This window comes from Haemaphysalis longicornis, unplaced genomic scaffold (genome assembly GCF_048455015.1).
Source record: "Haemaphysalis longicornis isolate Haplotype H1 unplaced genomic scaffold, Haemaphysalis longicornis Haplotype H1 scaffold_2, whole genome shotgun sequence".
NCBI classification, from domain to species: Eukaryota; Metazoa; Arthropoda; class Arachnida; order Ixodida; family Ixodidae; genus Haemaphysalis; species Haemaphysalis longicornis.
In genome coordinates, this window is record NW_027526295.1 from 256,175,848 (window position 1) to 256,192,731 (window position 16,884).

Below are 16,884 nucleotides of genomic sequence, written 5' to 3' on the forward strand. Positions count from 1 at the left end.
GTCACGACACCGCGCATATACGGGCGTAACCCCTCCTCGAGAACGTGGCCTGTCGAAGGTCGGGCTATATTACTCGCGTACAGGGCGCGACAGCAATTACGTTCGCTTCTGGCTTGGCAGCAGGCATATAGTCGAGTTAGCAGGCACGACTGCATTGCTTAGTCTTTTCTGCGCGAGAGCGCTGCTGCGTGTGGTCTCGTAAGAAAGAAAAAAGAAGCGGTCTATAATGGCACTTCTCAAGGGTGACCCCCTTCGGCACTGTGTATATGACATCCCCTCCGAGCAAAGGCAATGACTGCGGAGCAGTTATAGGCGCACGTGGTGCCCGCAGTAGCGAGCCGAATAATTTATTTGGGAACTTTATTGTATGGAGTAGGGAGTAGTACGCTTCCCATGCAGCAATATCGAGCAAAAAAAATCACCATACCTTTTAACGAAAGTTGAGAGAAGAGCGAAAGCTAAAAGTGCGTCCAATCGATAGCCAAATCTTCAAAGACCCAAATACCAAAGGAAGAACGAACCCTTGCCACGATTTTTCGCGCACTAAGTAAATGCATCTACGGACGATCTAAATATATATTGATTCGTGGTTTACGAAATAAAGGTATGTATTGTCTTATCTAGAAGCGTTCCTTTTTCGCGATTTCCAAGTGACCGTTTTGGCACAACGGAAGCCCTGTTTCACGCCCGCGCCGCGTGTCCAGAGATATTGTCAGAGCTTTTCGGTCGACCAACCGGTCTATGGGGAAATGCATTTGTTTTTTGACAGGACGCAATCAGTCCCACTGTGAAAGCTTTCGCTTTAAAAGCACCCGCTCCTACTGCACTGTGTACTGCACCAAAACTATACAGTGAACTGTGGTATAGAGCCCGGAAAATTTTCCACCTCCAAAGTTTCCCTCTGGGGACTTGGAGTCCACCGGGCTCTTCACAATGATGCCGACGATGGGGCGCGTACGTTACGTACGCGCGGACATCTTTTTCCTTGGGGCCAGAATATACGACATCGTACGCTAAAAAAAATCGAGCATAATACCGGAGACAGCAAGAGATGCGACACTGACGCAAACTAACAAACTGCATGCCTCGTCTGATGACGAGGCACGCAGGCGACTGGGGAACAGCTGGGTTCCACGACTTTCCGTCAGTTTGAACTAAGCACGCCTGGGAATAGAAACAGTGATACAAAAGGTGACCGCACTGCACTCCGCTGTCGCGCGCACATCAACGCGAGAGGCCAGCCGGTCAGACAGCTTTGGTCAGGCCGCGTTAGAGGAGCCAGCAGGAGGCGGTGGCCTGACGGGCGTATATATAAGCGGTCGCTTGAGGAAACGTGTATATAGTGGCTGCGAAGATGAAGGGCCCGCCTAAAAGCCGGACGAGTGCCGCGATGACGAGGTCGATCGAAGCCGCTCTTCGTTGAAATGACGTGCAGGTGAGACTCGCCCATCGCACCTGTTGCATCGGGCGGTTCCAGCCCGCCAAAGTTTGCCGGCAATAGCTCCGCACGAGCGGTTACCTCCTTGGCGTCGGAGACTGCGCCAGTTCACCAAGTGTCCGCGAGTTCCAGGTCCGAAGTAAGAGCAATGCCTCTTTACGCAGAGGCCCTTGAGGAAGAAAGACCACGTGGTACAGCAAAATGTGCGGGGATGTTCAATTTATTTCGCATCCTCTATTTACTTCGTCACTCATTGCCTACCTCGTTGTTTCTTTTAATATGGAGTACGATGTGCGCAATCTATGGAGCGGTCAGCTATGTTTGGAGAACTTTGACGGAGAGCCGCCCCGCATAACGGGCCCCGGATTGCTAGGAGAGACATCTTGGGCCGGCAGTCCTCCAGTTCCGGAAGGATAGAAACCTTTGTTTCTATCGTCGTGTCTTGCCGGGAGTAGTTTTAAAAAGATGCTGTCGGGCGGCGCAATCGAAGACACACCTTGAAAGGCTAGGTCCGCCTGTTGTCCAACAACCACAACACACGCACACCCGCACTCGCTCTCTCAACTCAGTCACTGATCTCGAGCCACTCGATCCTCGCATTTTTTAGCGTGATCACGATCATTGCGACGGGTGACCATGGATGTGCCCCTCAATGCTGAGTTCCTTGCTGGATACTCTGTTTGTCCTTTCTTCACTCATTTATCTTCAAGAACACAGGGTTTCTTCGTTTGCCATTCGTTTTGGTTTAACGCTAAGCGTGTTATAAACGGAATATAAAGAAAAATGGAAGCACGCCGAACTCGTTTTTCAAAACTCGGCTGCAACCGAAAAAGGTATGTTTTGCAACGGGCTTGCGACACCGCCGCGAACTGAGGTAAAATCACATCATCGTATCTTCTCTCATTCGTGCAAATAAATAATGATTGCTTTGGGTATCTTTTCCCTTGTTCAGTCTGCGCTGGCGTTTCTTCGTCGTCTTCGCACAAGGTCCAAGGACAGAAAGGCATACCTTGTCATTCTACGTCAAATTCGAAGTGCGATTGCAAAAAATTGCGTTGCGGCGAACACATTTTTGTAGCCGTCTAAAAGTGGTCTATACTACTAAAGTATGACGGCCCAAGGTCCAAATACATGCATACGAGCCCGTGTATCTCAATAAAACGATGTATGTATACAAATCCCCCCGGAAGTCGGCTTCCGCACCACACACTCGCATTGCCTTAAAGACGTTATTTTATGCGCCTCTAATTGATTGATTTATTGATTGTAGGGTTTAACGCGCCGACGCAACGCTGCCGATGAGGCACGCCGTAGTGGAGGGGATTCATTTCGACCACCTGGGAATCGTTAACGTGCTCCGAAATCTCGCACACACGGGCGTTTTTGCTTTTCGCCTCCATCAGAAAAGCGGCCGCCGTGGCCGGGAATCGAACCCGCGACCTCGTGCTCAGCAGCGCAACGCCTTAGCCACTGAGCCACCGCGGCGGGTTTTTTGCTTTTCGCCTCCATCAGAAAAGCGGCCGCCGTGGCCGGGATTCGAACCCGCGCCCTCGTGCTCAGCAGGGCAACGCCTTAGCCACTGAGCCACCGCGGCGGGTTTTATGCGCCATTTAGGAGGTCTTGTATGAAAATACGAAGACCCTACATAAGCCCCATGTATTCCCACGAAGTATTCCTGCAGTGTTAAAGTGGTACAGTGCTACAGTGTTCCCATGTATTCCTACAGTGTTAAACACTGAACCCCTGTGGAGTCGACTTCACTACTCTACACAAATGCATTGCTGGGAAACACGTTTCAGGGGCTACACAAGAAGTTTGATATCAAACTACGAAGGGCTTAACGCCTTTTATTATTAGCATTTTCGTGTGCGGCGAAAGTGTGTCACATGAAGTGTTACAGACGGACACACGAGTTCACGCGTTGTGTCCGTAAGGGAATGTAATGCGAGCATACATTCCCTTTACGTCTTGTTTTTTATGTCTTGGTCAGAGTTCTGGTTCTGAGCGCATGCATTCGTACAAACCCGGCTTCGTTTCCGCCTCATTGGATATATGGAACACGCATGTGCAGGTGCTACATAACCCAATTGTGCAACAGCTTCACAAGTTATTCCTGAACGCTCGGCACGCGTGACAAACGAAAAAAAAGGCCTTCGCATTATTTTACGGATGAATTAGGGGTACATATGCAAACGACCGTCCCCATAGCTCCCCATGGGGCCTAACGCGCCAAGGATGCGATGGCCATTCATCGTGTCGTCTTCAATGAGCCGATCGATCACCGCTTAAAGACCTCCGCTTCTAAGAAAAAGGGGCGGCCTACCGAACTATTCAGGTGCCTCTTAGAAATCATCAACAGGAAATAGCAGCTCCAACAAGGACACCAGCAAGATACGGTGTGACGAAGCATACCAATCACACGGTTTCGATATCTTCTCGTGGCGATGATGTCAACGGCCCTGACGAATTATTTGCATCCCGTTAGGCCGAAACAGCACTTAGACCCAGCCCTTGGACGGGACACAAGAACTAGATACGGGAAAGCCATGTAGCGGACGACTAAAACCTGACGGTGACAACAATGCCCTGTTTTTGTTATGTTGCTCTCTCTCTCTCTCTCTCTCTCTCTCTCTCTCTCTCTCTCTCTCTCTCTCTCTCTCTCTCTCTCTCTCTTACACACATGTTCACACGCACTCTCTTTTTCCCTCCTCGAGCCCTGGGCCGCCTCGAACCCTGAGCCATGCACCACGTCAATAGTGTCTAAAAATCTCGCGAAAAATTCATGCCTAGTTATTCACGTTTGGCCGCTTTTGTAAATCCTAGTCTGAGCGAACAAATATGAATGCCCGTCATTTGCAGGTAGGTACTGTAGCTTACGTGTAGTTCTGACAAATGTTACATGAAAGTTTGACTTCATTATAAAATATTTGTGTGTATTGTTCTTGTCTTGGTTAATAGGACAACTTCATTGCAATAGCTGACACTGTTTTACTGCACAATAGCAACTATTTTTATCCCTTCAGTATCAACGCACCACGTTCAATCAAATACGCATGCTTCAGTATAAAACAGTAAACAGTCTATCAAATAAAATATGTTGACGACTCCTCTGGCGCATGCTTCACTTAAACAGGTCCAAAACACCACGCGTTCGTTTGTATATAAACAACAAAAATCTCACACAAGGAAAAGTGGAGCCGGGGAATTCTCAAAAGAGCCACTTGCCTGTAAAGTACGCTTCACCCCCAAGCATTCACGGTGGTGAAATGACATCAGTCCGAAATTTCTCGACATAATGCGCGCCCATCAAACGTCCGCAGCCCAGCCTAGAAAAAATTGCTTTATCTACTTCTTCGACCTGGACATTGAGCTCGTGTTCAAGAGACGCAAATTAACGTTGACACTAGCGTCACTAGTGACACTAGTTTCTACGCCGCTACCTTGTGGATCTCGCAAAATACCACGTCGTACATCGTTGAGTCCGAGGATGTTTTTGAGCGATACGTCAAATGTCGACTTAATCCATTACTTCAGCTCTGAACGCCACGGGATGTCACGCACTCAACTGTAGCGCGTCGACTTTTTACCACGCGCGAGCGCTAAAGCTGTTCGAAAGTTCCTTCAACTCACTTGGACGCCATCCTTTACTGTCGGCTTGATGCGAGCAGTGGGGGTAGGAAATCCGACAGAATGCACTCGCTGCTGGGTGTTTGACACGCTGGTCCCGATGTTACTCTTCAGGGAAGGAAGACACCGTTATCCGCGCGCGCACACGACTTCCACAGACGACGACGTCGGACTTGACTCTCGCCTCCAGCACGCTTCCCAACCGCCGAAGCGCGCTCACGTTCCGATAAAGCAAGGCGCAGCAAAACGAGGCGCAAGAGAGCGGTCACGTGACCCACGGCGCCCGCCGCGATTGGCCGACCTCCGGTGGGGCCCGAGGGAGAGCGAAGGGAGCAAATGGCGCGGCGGGGAGGAGGAACAGCCGCGAAAAAATGACGGCCGGGTGAAGCAAAGATCCAAAACTCGTCCAGCAAGTCTAAAGACCCCTGCAAGGGGCGACGTTTCTTCCGTAAACCAGTGTAACAGAAGAATGAACCGAGCGGAGCCACCGCGGGGAAAGCATTCTTCTTTCCCTGCGGCGCGCATTTTTACCGTGCCATCAAAGGTGGTCGCATCTCCGCCATATTTTTTTTTTTGTTGTCATTGGTCTGGAAAGATGGTCTCCTTTCGCCTGCAGTGCGCTCCCCGATACCTGAAAGTACCGTTCGTTCCGCTACATTAGCGAATTGTTAACGTGTGCAGCCAGCGGCAAGGGTAACGCGTACACAAACATGTTAGCCTTCAAATTCAAATTTTAGAATTTTTTTCACAGATGGTAGATAATGGCATGCGCCATTTTCAACAATAAAGTGCGGTAAATGCACCTCACACGCCTTTGCGATTTAGGACAAAAAATGTATTCTACATCAACGAGAAAAAAACAGGAACACATGGAAACGTTAAATTTTTATTTACGGTTTATGTTTTTTTTTTTTTTGGCGTTTTATGCTTGCTAACTAGACATTGGGGAATTACTGCATGAAGCTTCAGTGCACGATTACAAAATTCAAAGCTCTGCTATTGAACATTTGCTCCTACTTATAGCTCCATTTCAGTACTGTTCTATTTTTTAGCAACAAGGTCAAATTGGTGACTAATTTAAAATGTGGAGCTTAATGAAAGTAATTATGCAGCATATTTCAAACAAATAATCGTGATATTAAAAAATAACTTACGAAGCAGGGGCTAGTCGCCAGCCAGTTTCCGGCGATTTCTCTATGAGGTCACAGAATTTTGTCTGTGCGTACGGTGGCCGCCGACTTGACTGCACGATTGTAGGGCGACCTCTAGTCCCGTTTGATCGTATCACTTGAACGCTAACGTGCAGCTAACACGATGCTAACCAGGTTTTTAGTGCCGGCCCATATTACGTCCCTGCAGCGCGAAGTTTGAAAGTTTTTTCCATATTTCTTGCATTCCTTGGTTAAAAAAAAAAAGTCATTCGTGGCAGTCATGGAGCTGAGTGAGTTACCTAAGACTAGATTTTTTTAAAGTGAAAAAAATTGTATTTCTTTTTTATGGCCCCTTCACCAGCTAAGATAGCAAGCCCACACGTACAACGCCTTGGCAGAAAACATTTTTCGTGAGGGAAAAAAAAAAGCATGGTCATAAAGGCAGCATCACTTCCTACAGCTCCAACATTGGAGACACATAAATGATTGAAATCGTGGTTAAATAAATCGCCATGCTCAAAATTATAATCTTGAATTAGCGCTCCCTGATGAAACCGGCTGTATCCAAGAGATGCGGGCTAATAGGATTGTGGGCGCCAAATTTTCAGGTGTGGAAGTTTACGTCAAACCACGTCTACGTCCACTTCCATTTCTCCTTTCTGATTACAGTTGCTAAGCTGAGTGCAGAGGTGAACATAACAATCACCGGAAACTCGCCGTCGATTTGCAGTTAGAAACGCACTGCCGCCTTGTTGGATTTCTGTATGCCCAAATAACACCAATCAATGGCTCTCCGACCACAATGGCTCTCCGACCACTATGGCAGCACGGCTGGACAGACTCCCCACCCACCCACTTACCCACCCTCACACGCACACACGCACACACACGCGCGCACACACACACGCATGCACGCACGCACGCAATACTCTCTCGATAAACGGATAAACGGAGAGGTTATATAGGCATTTAACATAACCAGGCTTGGTGATAAATGTGCTAGTCAGCCCTCTGTATGTCTGCACGAGAAAGAGGTGGCTTTCCTTGATTGTTAAACGTCGAAGCAAGGGTAAATCGTTCCTGTTATCTCTTTCAGCGTTTGAGTGTGATTCTCACCATTGCAAATGCGCCGTTTTGAATTTTTCGAGTATAAATGTTTCTTCTTTTTCAATAAATCTCAGTTGATAGTTAGCGCTCGTCCTGTCCGGTTCTTTTCTTCGTGACCCCGTTTTAAACGCGCTGTTTCCAACCAACCATGTCGCTTTACGCAAACCTCTGCAATTTGTGACTTTATTTGATGCTCGAGATGGGTTCTATGGGTGCACGTCTTGGACGGTCTCCCTCGCTTAGCCGTCAACAGCAGAGCAGACTTACAGCTCATGATATGGTCCTGCCATGCGCTCCAAAAAAATACAACCGACTATAATAGCAAGTCCGAGATTGTTCTCCTCAGCTGCACCCTGGAACCACTACTTAAAGCAGTCCGAATGGCCAAATCCGCCGCTAGGATCCACGGAATCTTGGCTGACGGCGGAGTGAGGGAGGCCGCCCAAGACTTCTACCCGTCAGAACCCATCTGGGGCATCAAATAAAGAAATCTATCTTTCTCTCTCTCTGGGGGCTTCGGCTTCGTCACCATTCATTACGTTCCTTTCTTACGTTTTTTTCGTTGAATCCCCAGTTTACAGGGTGTTTTTATTAGGAGAAAAAATCCAGTCCGACTGGTAACAGGCCGCCATTTTAGCTGACATCGTCAGCGTAAAGCCAAGCCAGTAAAGCCAAGCGAAATAAACTCAAACTTCAAACTTATCCTTTACAAAGAAACTAAAACAAAAAGGTGCTTCTTAAGTTGGAAAACGTTAACTTTAACAAAACCATGACCAGCTTGACCAGTGGTAACTTAGTGCTACAAATACACTTGCTCAGCGGCGAACGTTGGCTGTTTGCTGTTAAGGGCAACCTTTGACGGCAACTGGTCTGTACTGTACGCTCAAGCCTCTCCTCAAAATTTTGCGAGTTGATCTTTCGCCTTTTACTAAAGATCAGCGTAGGCGGATGTTGTCGAATGAGCTTGACGTTAAGTTTTCATTGACCCTAGGCGTTTGGCTGGGGCCTCCTAACGCAAACCATGTAATTAGAACACACATAAGTTAATTGGGGCAATTGAGTTTGCTTACGTGGTTTGCACGTGAAAGCCTGGCGATATTTTTGAAGCGAAAGCTTTCTTTGTGGGACCGACGATGTCCAGTCAAAAAACTAATGCATTTCCCCGTAAACTGGCTGGCCGGCCAAAAAGCTGTAAAGAAATAATATTAAGGCGGCTTAATTTGCTCCTGTGAAACTGTCTTCTGAGCAACGCATTTCTGTTCAAGGTTACGCCGACTTTCAGGATATCAATGTAAGTTGGCTTTCTACCATTGCCTGTTCTGCAGCGAAGCATGACCATCTACGGAGGGAGCATGATTACAGAAAACGGTTAACTCTTGTGTTATCAAAAGTACCCCGAAACAAATTACATGACAATTACCCGCTAAGAGAGCTGAGACGACTCTACCAGCGCGAAACCGGGCTTCTATTGCGTTAAAACGGCCAGTTGAAAATCGCGAAAAAAGAACTGTTCTACACAAGACAACACATGCACCGATCATTGAGGAGGAGTATAATAGTATACCTTTATCTCATAAACCACGTGCAGGCATACATTTAGGCCGTTCGTAGATTGCGCGAAAAGTCGTCGCTTACACGCTTCTCTCAACTTTCTTTGGGAAGGCGTGGTAGATTCTTTTTACAATAACGTCGTATATATATTGATGGGTCAATGCGATGTTTGCGTTTCCAAAGATGAGCAATAAATTTTAATCGGTTGATTCTTCTTCGGCATTCCAGGGTTGGAATTCCGTTGTTCTGCATGAGAGTGGTAGGGGAATCGTGTCTTTGATAACGGTTATAAATAAACCGAACAGCTTGCCGTTGAATTTGTTCAAGCTTGCCAATATCTTTTTCTGTATGCGGGTCCCAGACCACTGAAGCGTACTCAATGCGCGATCGGATTAATGTATTGTAAGCCAACAATTTGATGTTGGGCGGGGGAGTGTTTAAGTTTATGTTTTAAGAGTCCAAGTTTTCTTCTAGCCGAAGCGCTTATGTTTTAAGAGTCCAAGTTTTCTTCTTGCCGAAGCGCAAATATTGTCAACATGAGCCGACCAGGGCAGGTTTCCAGTAATCGTCACACCAAGGTATTTAAAGCTATTTGTTAAACTCACAGGGGTGTTGTTAATTGTGTACTGGAATTCAAGAGGGTTCTTTTTTTTGGTCATACGCATGAGCCCTGTTTTATCGGGGTTTAGTGTCATGCCCCACAGGTTGCACCATATGTGAGCACGCCATCGAGACTTTCGTTTAGAGAGACCTGGTCGTTAGCATTTATAATATTTTTGAAAAGCAAGCAGACATCTGCAAATAGACGAATATTTACGTCCTGGTTTATACAAGTTGTTATATCGTTAATATAAATGAGAAAAAGCAGCGGCCCGAGCACGCTTCCTTGGGGGACGCCGATGGGGGATGGGTGCCGATGGGTGACTCTGGGAACTTATCCTCCAAGACCTCCTTCAAGGTTTTGCAGGTGTAGCGCATCCAGTAGGGTATCATGTCCTTGCTCGCCGATATCCTCCGGGCGAACATCAGGGCCTTAGTCTCGAGGGACAGCACGGATCGACGTGTGCAGGGTCTTGCAAACTGCGGTGTGCTGCACAGCCTGTTCCTCGGCGACGTCGTAGCTGAGCCCGCCGGGCTTGCCGGATGTGGTCTCGCGTTCGTTCACCCACTTCTTGTAGATGTCCACGGGGTTGAGGTCGATATTGAGCTCCCAGTCCTCGAGCGCGTCCTTGACCAGCGGGCTGAGCAGCTGCTCGAGGCAGTTGTGGCCTCCCCTGGTCCGGACGAAGCCGATGGCCATGCGGATGACCAGAGGGTTATCGCGCAGGATGTCGGTCGGCTTGCTCAGCTTTGAGCCAACTTCCTCCTGCAGGGCGAACCGGAAGAGGCGCAGCTGGAGGTACTCGTCGCGCGGACTCGAGCCGTAGTTGTAGACCGAGTACATTATGGACTCCACGAAGTTGTTCGTTGCATGTACCGGCATGAGGGCTATCAGTTTACCCAGGTAGTGTGGGTGGACCTGAAGAAGATAGAATAGGTGCTGGTACGCCTCCAACCTCTCGCGACTCCTCCGACTGAGCGCCGTCAGGCCACCGCTGGTGCTCTGCAGCCAGTCGGACTTGACGGCCGCCAGCGCCGATTCACGCCTCCCGTCATGGCCCTTGACGTCCTGGAGCGCGATACAGCTGCGCACCAGCAGGCCAATGCGGATGTCCATGTCGAACGCCTCCTTATCGAAGTCCTGGTTGCGCCGGATGATGGCCACGACCTTGCCCTTGACCCGCTGCAGCTCCATCTCCGCGGATAAATCGTGCTCGCTGATGTCCAGCATGTGCCAAAACTTGCGCAGCACCGGCACGCTGGACTCACCGTCGATGAGGAACCGGTAGTCCCGTATCACCGCCTTGGCGCGGCACTGGTACGGGACGATTGTCACGTCCTCGTGGCCATCGCGGCGGTCCTTGAACGTCTTCCGGGCCAGGTACGCGCGGGCGTAGGACTGCAGCCGGACCACGAAGGGCGCCAGGACCTCGAGCTCGTAGAGAGTCTTGCAGTAGCGTCGACGCTGTCGGATGGCCCGGAACCGGGACTGCAAGTGGACGATCTCCTTGATGTGCTTCATGTAGAAAGGGTACCGGTCCTGCACAACTCTGCGTACGAGGAGCCCCCGGGTGTGCGCCTGCAGTCTCGTCAGCAGCAGAGTCCGCTCAGTCATCAGGCAAGACCTCTCCAGCCGCTCGTATACCCTGACCACGGCGGACTGCACGTCGTCCAAGGAGAGGAAATAACCAGGCTCGGCCTTGGGAGAGGTGGACCACTCGCCGAGACACTGGACGACGTTCAGGTTCAGAAAAAGGCCCGGTCGCACGACGTAGCTGAACCACTCTAGGGGGGCGTCGCCCACACACTCGCGGTGTCGAATCTCCAAGAAGATTGCGCGGAGGTCGCGCATGTAGGCCTTGGAGACGGCCCCATCGTCACCACAGAACAGTTTCTTAATCTTGAGGAACTCCAGGCACCCGTGCACAGCCTCTTCCACCTGGTAGCAAACGGCCACGTTCACAATGGCCAAGCCGATGCACATATCGCTTGCCTCAACAGCCACTTGGTTTGCTTTGTTCACGACTTTCTGGATGTCCTGAACGCTGAGCTGTCTCTCTTTCTTCAGGAAGCGCTGCTTGTAGCACAGAAGGTACAGGTAAAACGTATTCCTGGCTCAGGTGCTCGATTGGCGCGTACGGGTCCAGGAGAGCCTCAATGGTGGCCAGTGGTGAGCCAGAGGCGACCGCCTAGTTGGTGCGACCGATGGTCTTCTCCTGGCCAGGCTGGCCGTCGCCTTCCGAGCTCACCTCGTTCACCACGCGCTCAATTTTGGTGCGAGTGAGGAGGGCTTCCTCCGCGCCGGCGTGGCTCTTCTCCGCGAGGGCGTCCTGCAGCCGGGCCACGTAGCGGCCCCGGTTTTGCGGCCGCACGTCGGCGATGTGGGCGACGGGCGTGCGGGTGCCGCTGGCCTTCAGCACGAAGTTCACTTCGTCGATGGCGTTCAGGATGCGGCCGCCGGCCACCAGCTCGTCCTGGCTTAGGTCGTGGCAGGCTTCGCGCCGAATGAAAGCCAGCTGGTAGTGGTAAATGGGCGCCGCGAGCGGGTAGGCGGTGGGTAGGTTCGTCGAGGGCTCCCAGAATGCCTCAAGCGTGTCGTTCGTGTTGTTGTTCCTTGTGACTCATCACATACCCACGTGGGGGATTGGCCAGGAATCGGGCGTGAGAAGGGCTAATGCGCCTACTTAAAACACCGGAAAATTATAAACCTAGCGATTTATACACAGAAAGAGAGAAAATAGAATTGGTTGAAAGTTGTAAGTAGAGTTTGGAATAGAACAAATGAGCTTTTTGGACCGGAAAAAGAAGAATCAAAGCCAACAGGGCAGGCGCCTGGTCTCGGAAACGTATGCATGAATGGCTGCAGCTACCCCTCGGTGACAATATCCCAGTGATGTGGCCCCAAAAGATGGTAGTACGGGCATGGAAATAGGCCGACCAATTTAAGCGTGTCCTTCCCTTTAGGGGATTATGATGGCTGCGAAGTATTTGGCAAGTACCCACTCGGGGGGATTGGCCAGGGATAAGGTGTCGACTATGCACCTGCGCTTGATGTGCCTTTGTGGAAAACCATTGTGTAAGTTGGTTATACTGCAATGTGTTTTAGGTGTAACGATTAGGATTTCAGACTTCGACTTTGAACTTTGAAGACATTGGCTTTCGACCACAGAAAGCTTCCCATTTCAACCATCTCTCACTTCACCCCCAATCAATCATTGTCAGATAAAGTTGGCTTTCCTGCAAAGCATTTTGGTGGGGACAGTCACGATCAGTGAGGCAAATAATGCGCCGCTTTAAAACCCAAACTGCTCCGACCGTGTCGGAATCTGATAAACGTCAGCTTCATAATGCGAGAAACCCAGGTTCGATTCCGAGCACAGGAAGCGTTTCGAAGCGCTTGTCTAAAGTTGGCTTTCCCGCAGTGTGTTTTGCCACGCTCTGGACGCCATCAATGAGGCGTAGAAAGCTATGCTTGAAAAGTACACATTGCATAGCATAGTGCAGTGCAGTCTGGATTGTCAATTTAAGCGTGTGTGGCTGCAGCCCAACATTTCTGGCTAATATAAGACCAAACAATCTGACCCACTTCTTTGCAAGCAATCACAATGAAAAAATATCTCGAAAGAGTTCCGCGTCTCCCACTAAAAAGCTTTGCAGTGCATAAAGTCATGGGCCATTGATTGAAGAGCCATCTTGTAGTGCTGATGCTAACAAGGGGACTATCCGCTAGCAGATCTAAATGTGCTCTTTATCTAAACTTGTTCTCGCACCTTAGTTAGAAACAAACCTATCAAAATGAACACCGAGCTCTAATCCTCATGTTGTGCAGTTGCTCACTATATTCCACCCCAAGGTAAGCTGAATGCAAGGGAAAATCTTTCCACTGGTCTTCAAGCTTTTACTCCCCACAGGAGAGATGAAGGTACTCACCAAAGCAAGAGGAGATCTTGAGAGAAAAGAAAAAAGAACGAAAGAAACTCTTGCCCACATCTGCAAAGTTTGTGCACCAATACCAGCAGATGAATTTCTGTGGCGGTATTCACAAACACGGCAATGGGGGTGGCAAAAAAATGAAGGAATCATTCGTAGTAGATGTACGAATGGGTTGCAATAAACACATAATAATGGTTCATCCGAAATCTTTCCAGGACGTCGCACTGCTTTAATTGTGGCCTTTAAACTTTAAATGTAACCTTTCCAAGAAGTGGCTTTGTCAAATTGAGTTGCGACTTTTCTAATTTATTGCAACTTGGGATATTCAACACTCATAAAAATTCTGATTTAGGAAACAACAGTTGTGTACCACCACCGTAAAATAACAAAGAAAAACAATGTCATTGTTGCACCATATACTTACAGTTGTACTCACAACAATCTTTGTCAGTGCATTTTGGTGATAATGCTGTTTGCTGTGTTTAAGATATAAGGTTTGACGAAATCTCGTCTGGTCAGATAAAAGATTCATAGTTGAAGAAACTAGTGATCAGCGACCAAAGGGTTATTTATAATGGTAAAGCTTCGAGGTAAATTTGAAAAAGGTAAAGCTTAAAAGCTTCGAGCTTCGCACCTTTCCGCTCAGTGAACAAGGCTTCCATATAGAAGCCAAAACGTCTTTTTTACATTTTTAAATAATTCTTTGGTCGGCGATCACCAGTTTCTTCAACTATGAATGTTTGTTGTTTATCATACACCTCCATTTTTGTCTTATTTCTGCCCCTTTCCCCCGCAATACTGTGTGCAGTGATCACACTGTAAACAAGAAAATAAATAACTAAACAGCCCTGCAGTAGACTTTGCTACATGCTTTCTGACAATTTCGTTGTCATCTTGGAACATTGGCATTTGCACTGAGCAAATAAAAAAATGAAGGTAGCTCACACAAACGCGCATGACTTGAAGGTAGCGAAGCTGTACGCAACCTTCACGACTATCACGAAGGTTTAAGTCCATGATTGCAGCTGATTTGCTTTATTTTCGCTGCCAAAACGACCATCGTTGTTGCTGTAAGTGTGAGCTTCTTTCATTTTTTTGGAAGTGATAATCACTGGACATCACGTCTTGGACGGGCGTGCACTATGATGTGTCTTTCTCATTCCGAGGAAACGTTGCCACAATTATGGGGAACGCTGGAGCTTTTTTTGCCAATCTTGGCCAATCTCCCTAAGTGGGTGTGCATGGCTCGACAAATGTGCGCCGGGCGGCGAAGCACGCACACATGATCGCTCGGCATTTTCTTGGCTTTTTTAACTGCTGGGCGGTCACCGAAATTTTGGCCAATCTCCCTAAGCGGGTATGCTTGGCTTGACAAACGTGTGCAGGGGACACTTGGCAGTCGTCACAAGGCATGCACACGAGCGTTAGGCATTTTCTTGGTTTTTTTTACTGCCGGGTGGTCGCCGAAATTTTGGCCAGTCTTCCAAAGTAAGTATTCTTGGCCTGACGAATGTGCGCGCATTGGATGCTGGGCAGTCGTCGTGAGGCACGCACACACGAGTGCTAGGCATTTTCTTTGTTTTGTTAACTGCCGGGCGGTTGCCGCAAAGCCTGCGCTCACGTGCACACGCTCGGCAATTTTTTGGTATTTTTAACTGCGGACACGAAAAATTACGATTTGCTAAACAGCTTCGCTGTTTGAAGTTTGTCCATTTCGTGTCCGTTTCGGGTGGGCCCTGATTAGACAACTAGAAATTGTATGTGATGCAGCGCATCCATGGGTCAAGCACTCGCAAGAGCAACTACATCATGACAGAAACAGACGCGAAATGGACATTTCCAAAATGAGCACAATTCAGAATTCTGCCGCTCGTCAGAATTTAGGCCTGTCTCTTCTTTTTGTTCCTGTCAGAGTATATAACCTGGCTTTTAGCAGTGACATCTGCTAAAACACACCTTTCAAACTATGTTATGAGCTGATAGTGTCACAATCTTTATTGCATTCATTTTTACACTGATAACACTCAGTGCAAAGAGCGTCTGTCCCCACGCACTATCAGTAACTGTGTTTCCCTTTGAGAAAACCAGTTTCATTCAGACGATAAGGACTGGATGCACTATCAGCATCAAACTGGAGACAACAACAATAACAACAACAAAAAATCTGAGCACAGCTAAGCACTTCTCAAGGGTTGTGAATGCGAAAGTAGGAGGAATGCTTGAAATGCCTTGTTTCACCTCGCATTCTCGAAGGGCTTTTCAATTTTGCCGCTGTGACACTTCGCTTTGATCCACCTCAATGCTTTCGAATGGCTTCAAGGTGTCTCCCACACATTGAGCCACTGCTCATTTATGCCGATATATAATGGGAGAGTTGACGACGGTAGTGAATTTTGCTGCTTGTTCTTCTTCGCCCTAGACATGCACGATTCTGGTGGAGACGATCACCTCTTGCTACTGTCAAGTTTAAGCTCGTACTGCGGAAAGCCTAGTGAAAGGGGTTTGATGTTTGATGACCCGGGCGATCAGGCACGTCATAGTGGAGGGCTACACATTAATTAAGACAACCTGGAGATCGTTAATGTGCATTGACATTTGGACGCACGGGACTTCTTGTTTCTGAGATCTTTTAGTTTGTCCTGTAAAAGGTGGAGGTACTCTGTTTTTGTGAAAAGATGCTTTGTAGCATTGAGAAATGGAAGCAAAACTGAAGAGAAATGCCAACTTTAGTGATCTGCTTCCGTAGAGAGCGCCGTTAATCACCGAATTAAAGCTAAAGAGCAAATTAAGGTATGATATTTTAGTAATGAATTTATTTGGTTTTTAGTACCCCTTCAAGAATTTTTGCAGCCCATTCAGTCCCCTCAAGCCCCAATCTCCTTGCAAGTGCAATTCCCATTACGAGAATATCACTTGGTCACACAACACTATCGCACGTCCTTCTGAAGGTGAAAACGCCTGTCTGGCATGTATGAGAGTTGTTGCAAAGTTCCCACCCCATAGCTGGCAACCTGTTGTTGCATATGGAAAGGCGATCCTGAACCGGGCTCTGTCGCTTCTGCCATGCGTGTGGTAGCGTGGTGGTAAGTGGCCAGCAAATGTTGCTGCCTTGGAGATGACGACCAGAAGCCGAAGGCAAACTTAAGGGGAGACGCTCCTCGAAAACACTTTTTCTTTTGTTATTCAACTTACGGGCTTCAGAAATCAGACAACTGATGTAGTTTTAATAAGTTTTTACATAAATGCAATACTTCTCGAGTTATGTTGCAAGTAATGATGAAACTTGATAAGTTTTCCATAAAGCTTTGCGCATGCTAAATGTTCATGCAGAGAGTTGTGCAACAGCTCCTTTTGATCCCCATTAACCATAGAGTACCGATATCTAGCTAGAAATTGTGTTCAAGCTTTGAAACTATGAAAAAAATATCTGTGCAGCAAAGTACCCTCCACTCAACTACGATTTAATTTATAAATAGA

The 16,884-nt window shown here is 48.1% G+C and overlaps 1 protein-coding gene and 1 non-coding gene across 3 annotated transcripts in view; one reads left to right on the plus strand and one right to left on the minus strand.

The window, feature by feature from the left end:
• Nemy (cytochrome b561 family member no extended memory) overlaps positions 1-5,288 on the minus strand; it is a 152,449-nt gene extending 147,161 nt beyond the window's left edge. The window contains exon 1 of one of the 2 annotated variants that reach the window (XM_077700253.1): positions 5,069-5,288. In XM_077700253.1, coding sequence (XP_077556379.1) covers positions 5,069-5,079 — 11 coding nt within the window. In that variant the 5' untranslated portion in view covers positions 5,080-5,288. The remainder of the gene's footprint in view (positions 1-5,068) is intronic. The other variant, XM_077700254.1, reaches the window with a different exon arrangement.
• A 2,914-nt stretch (positions 5,289-8,202) lies between these two features.
• On the plus strand, positions 8,203-8,329 carry LOC144171259 (U5 spliceosomal RNA). The gene has a single exon (XR_013322926.1). It is a non-coding gene; the product is annotated as a U5 spliceosomal RNA (small nuclear RNA).
• Positions 8,330-16,884: the final 8,555 nt, after the last annotated feature.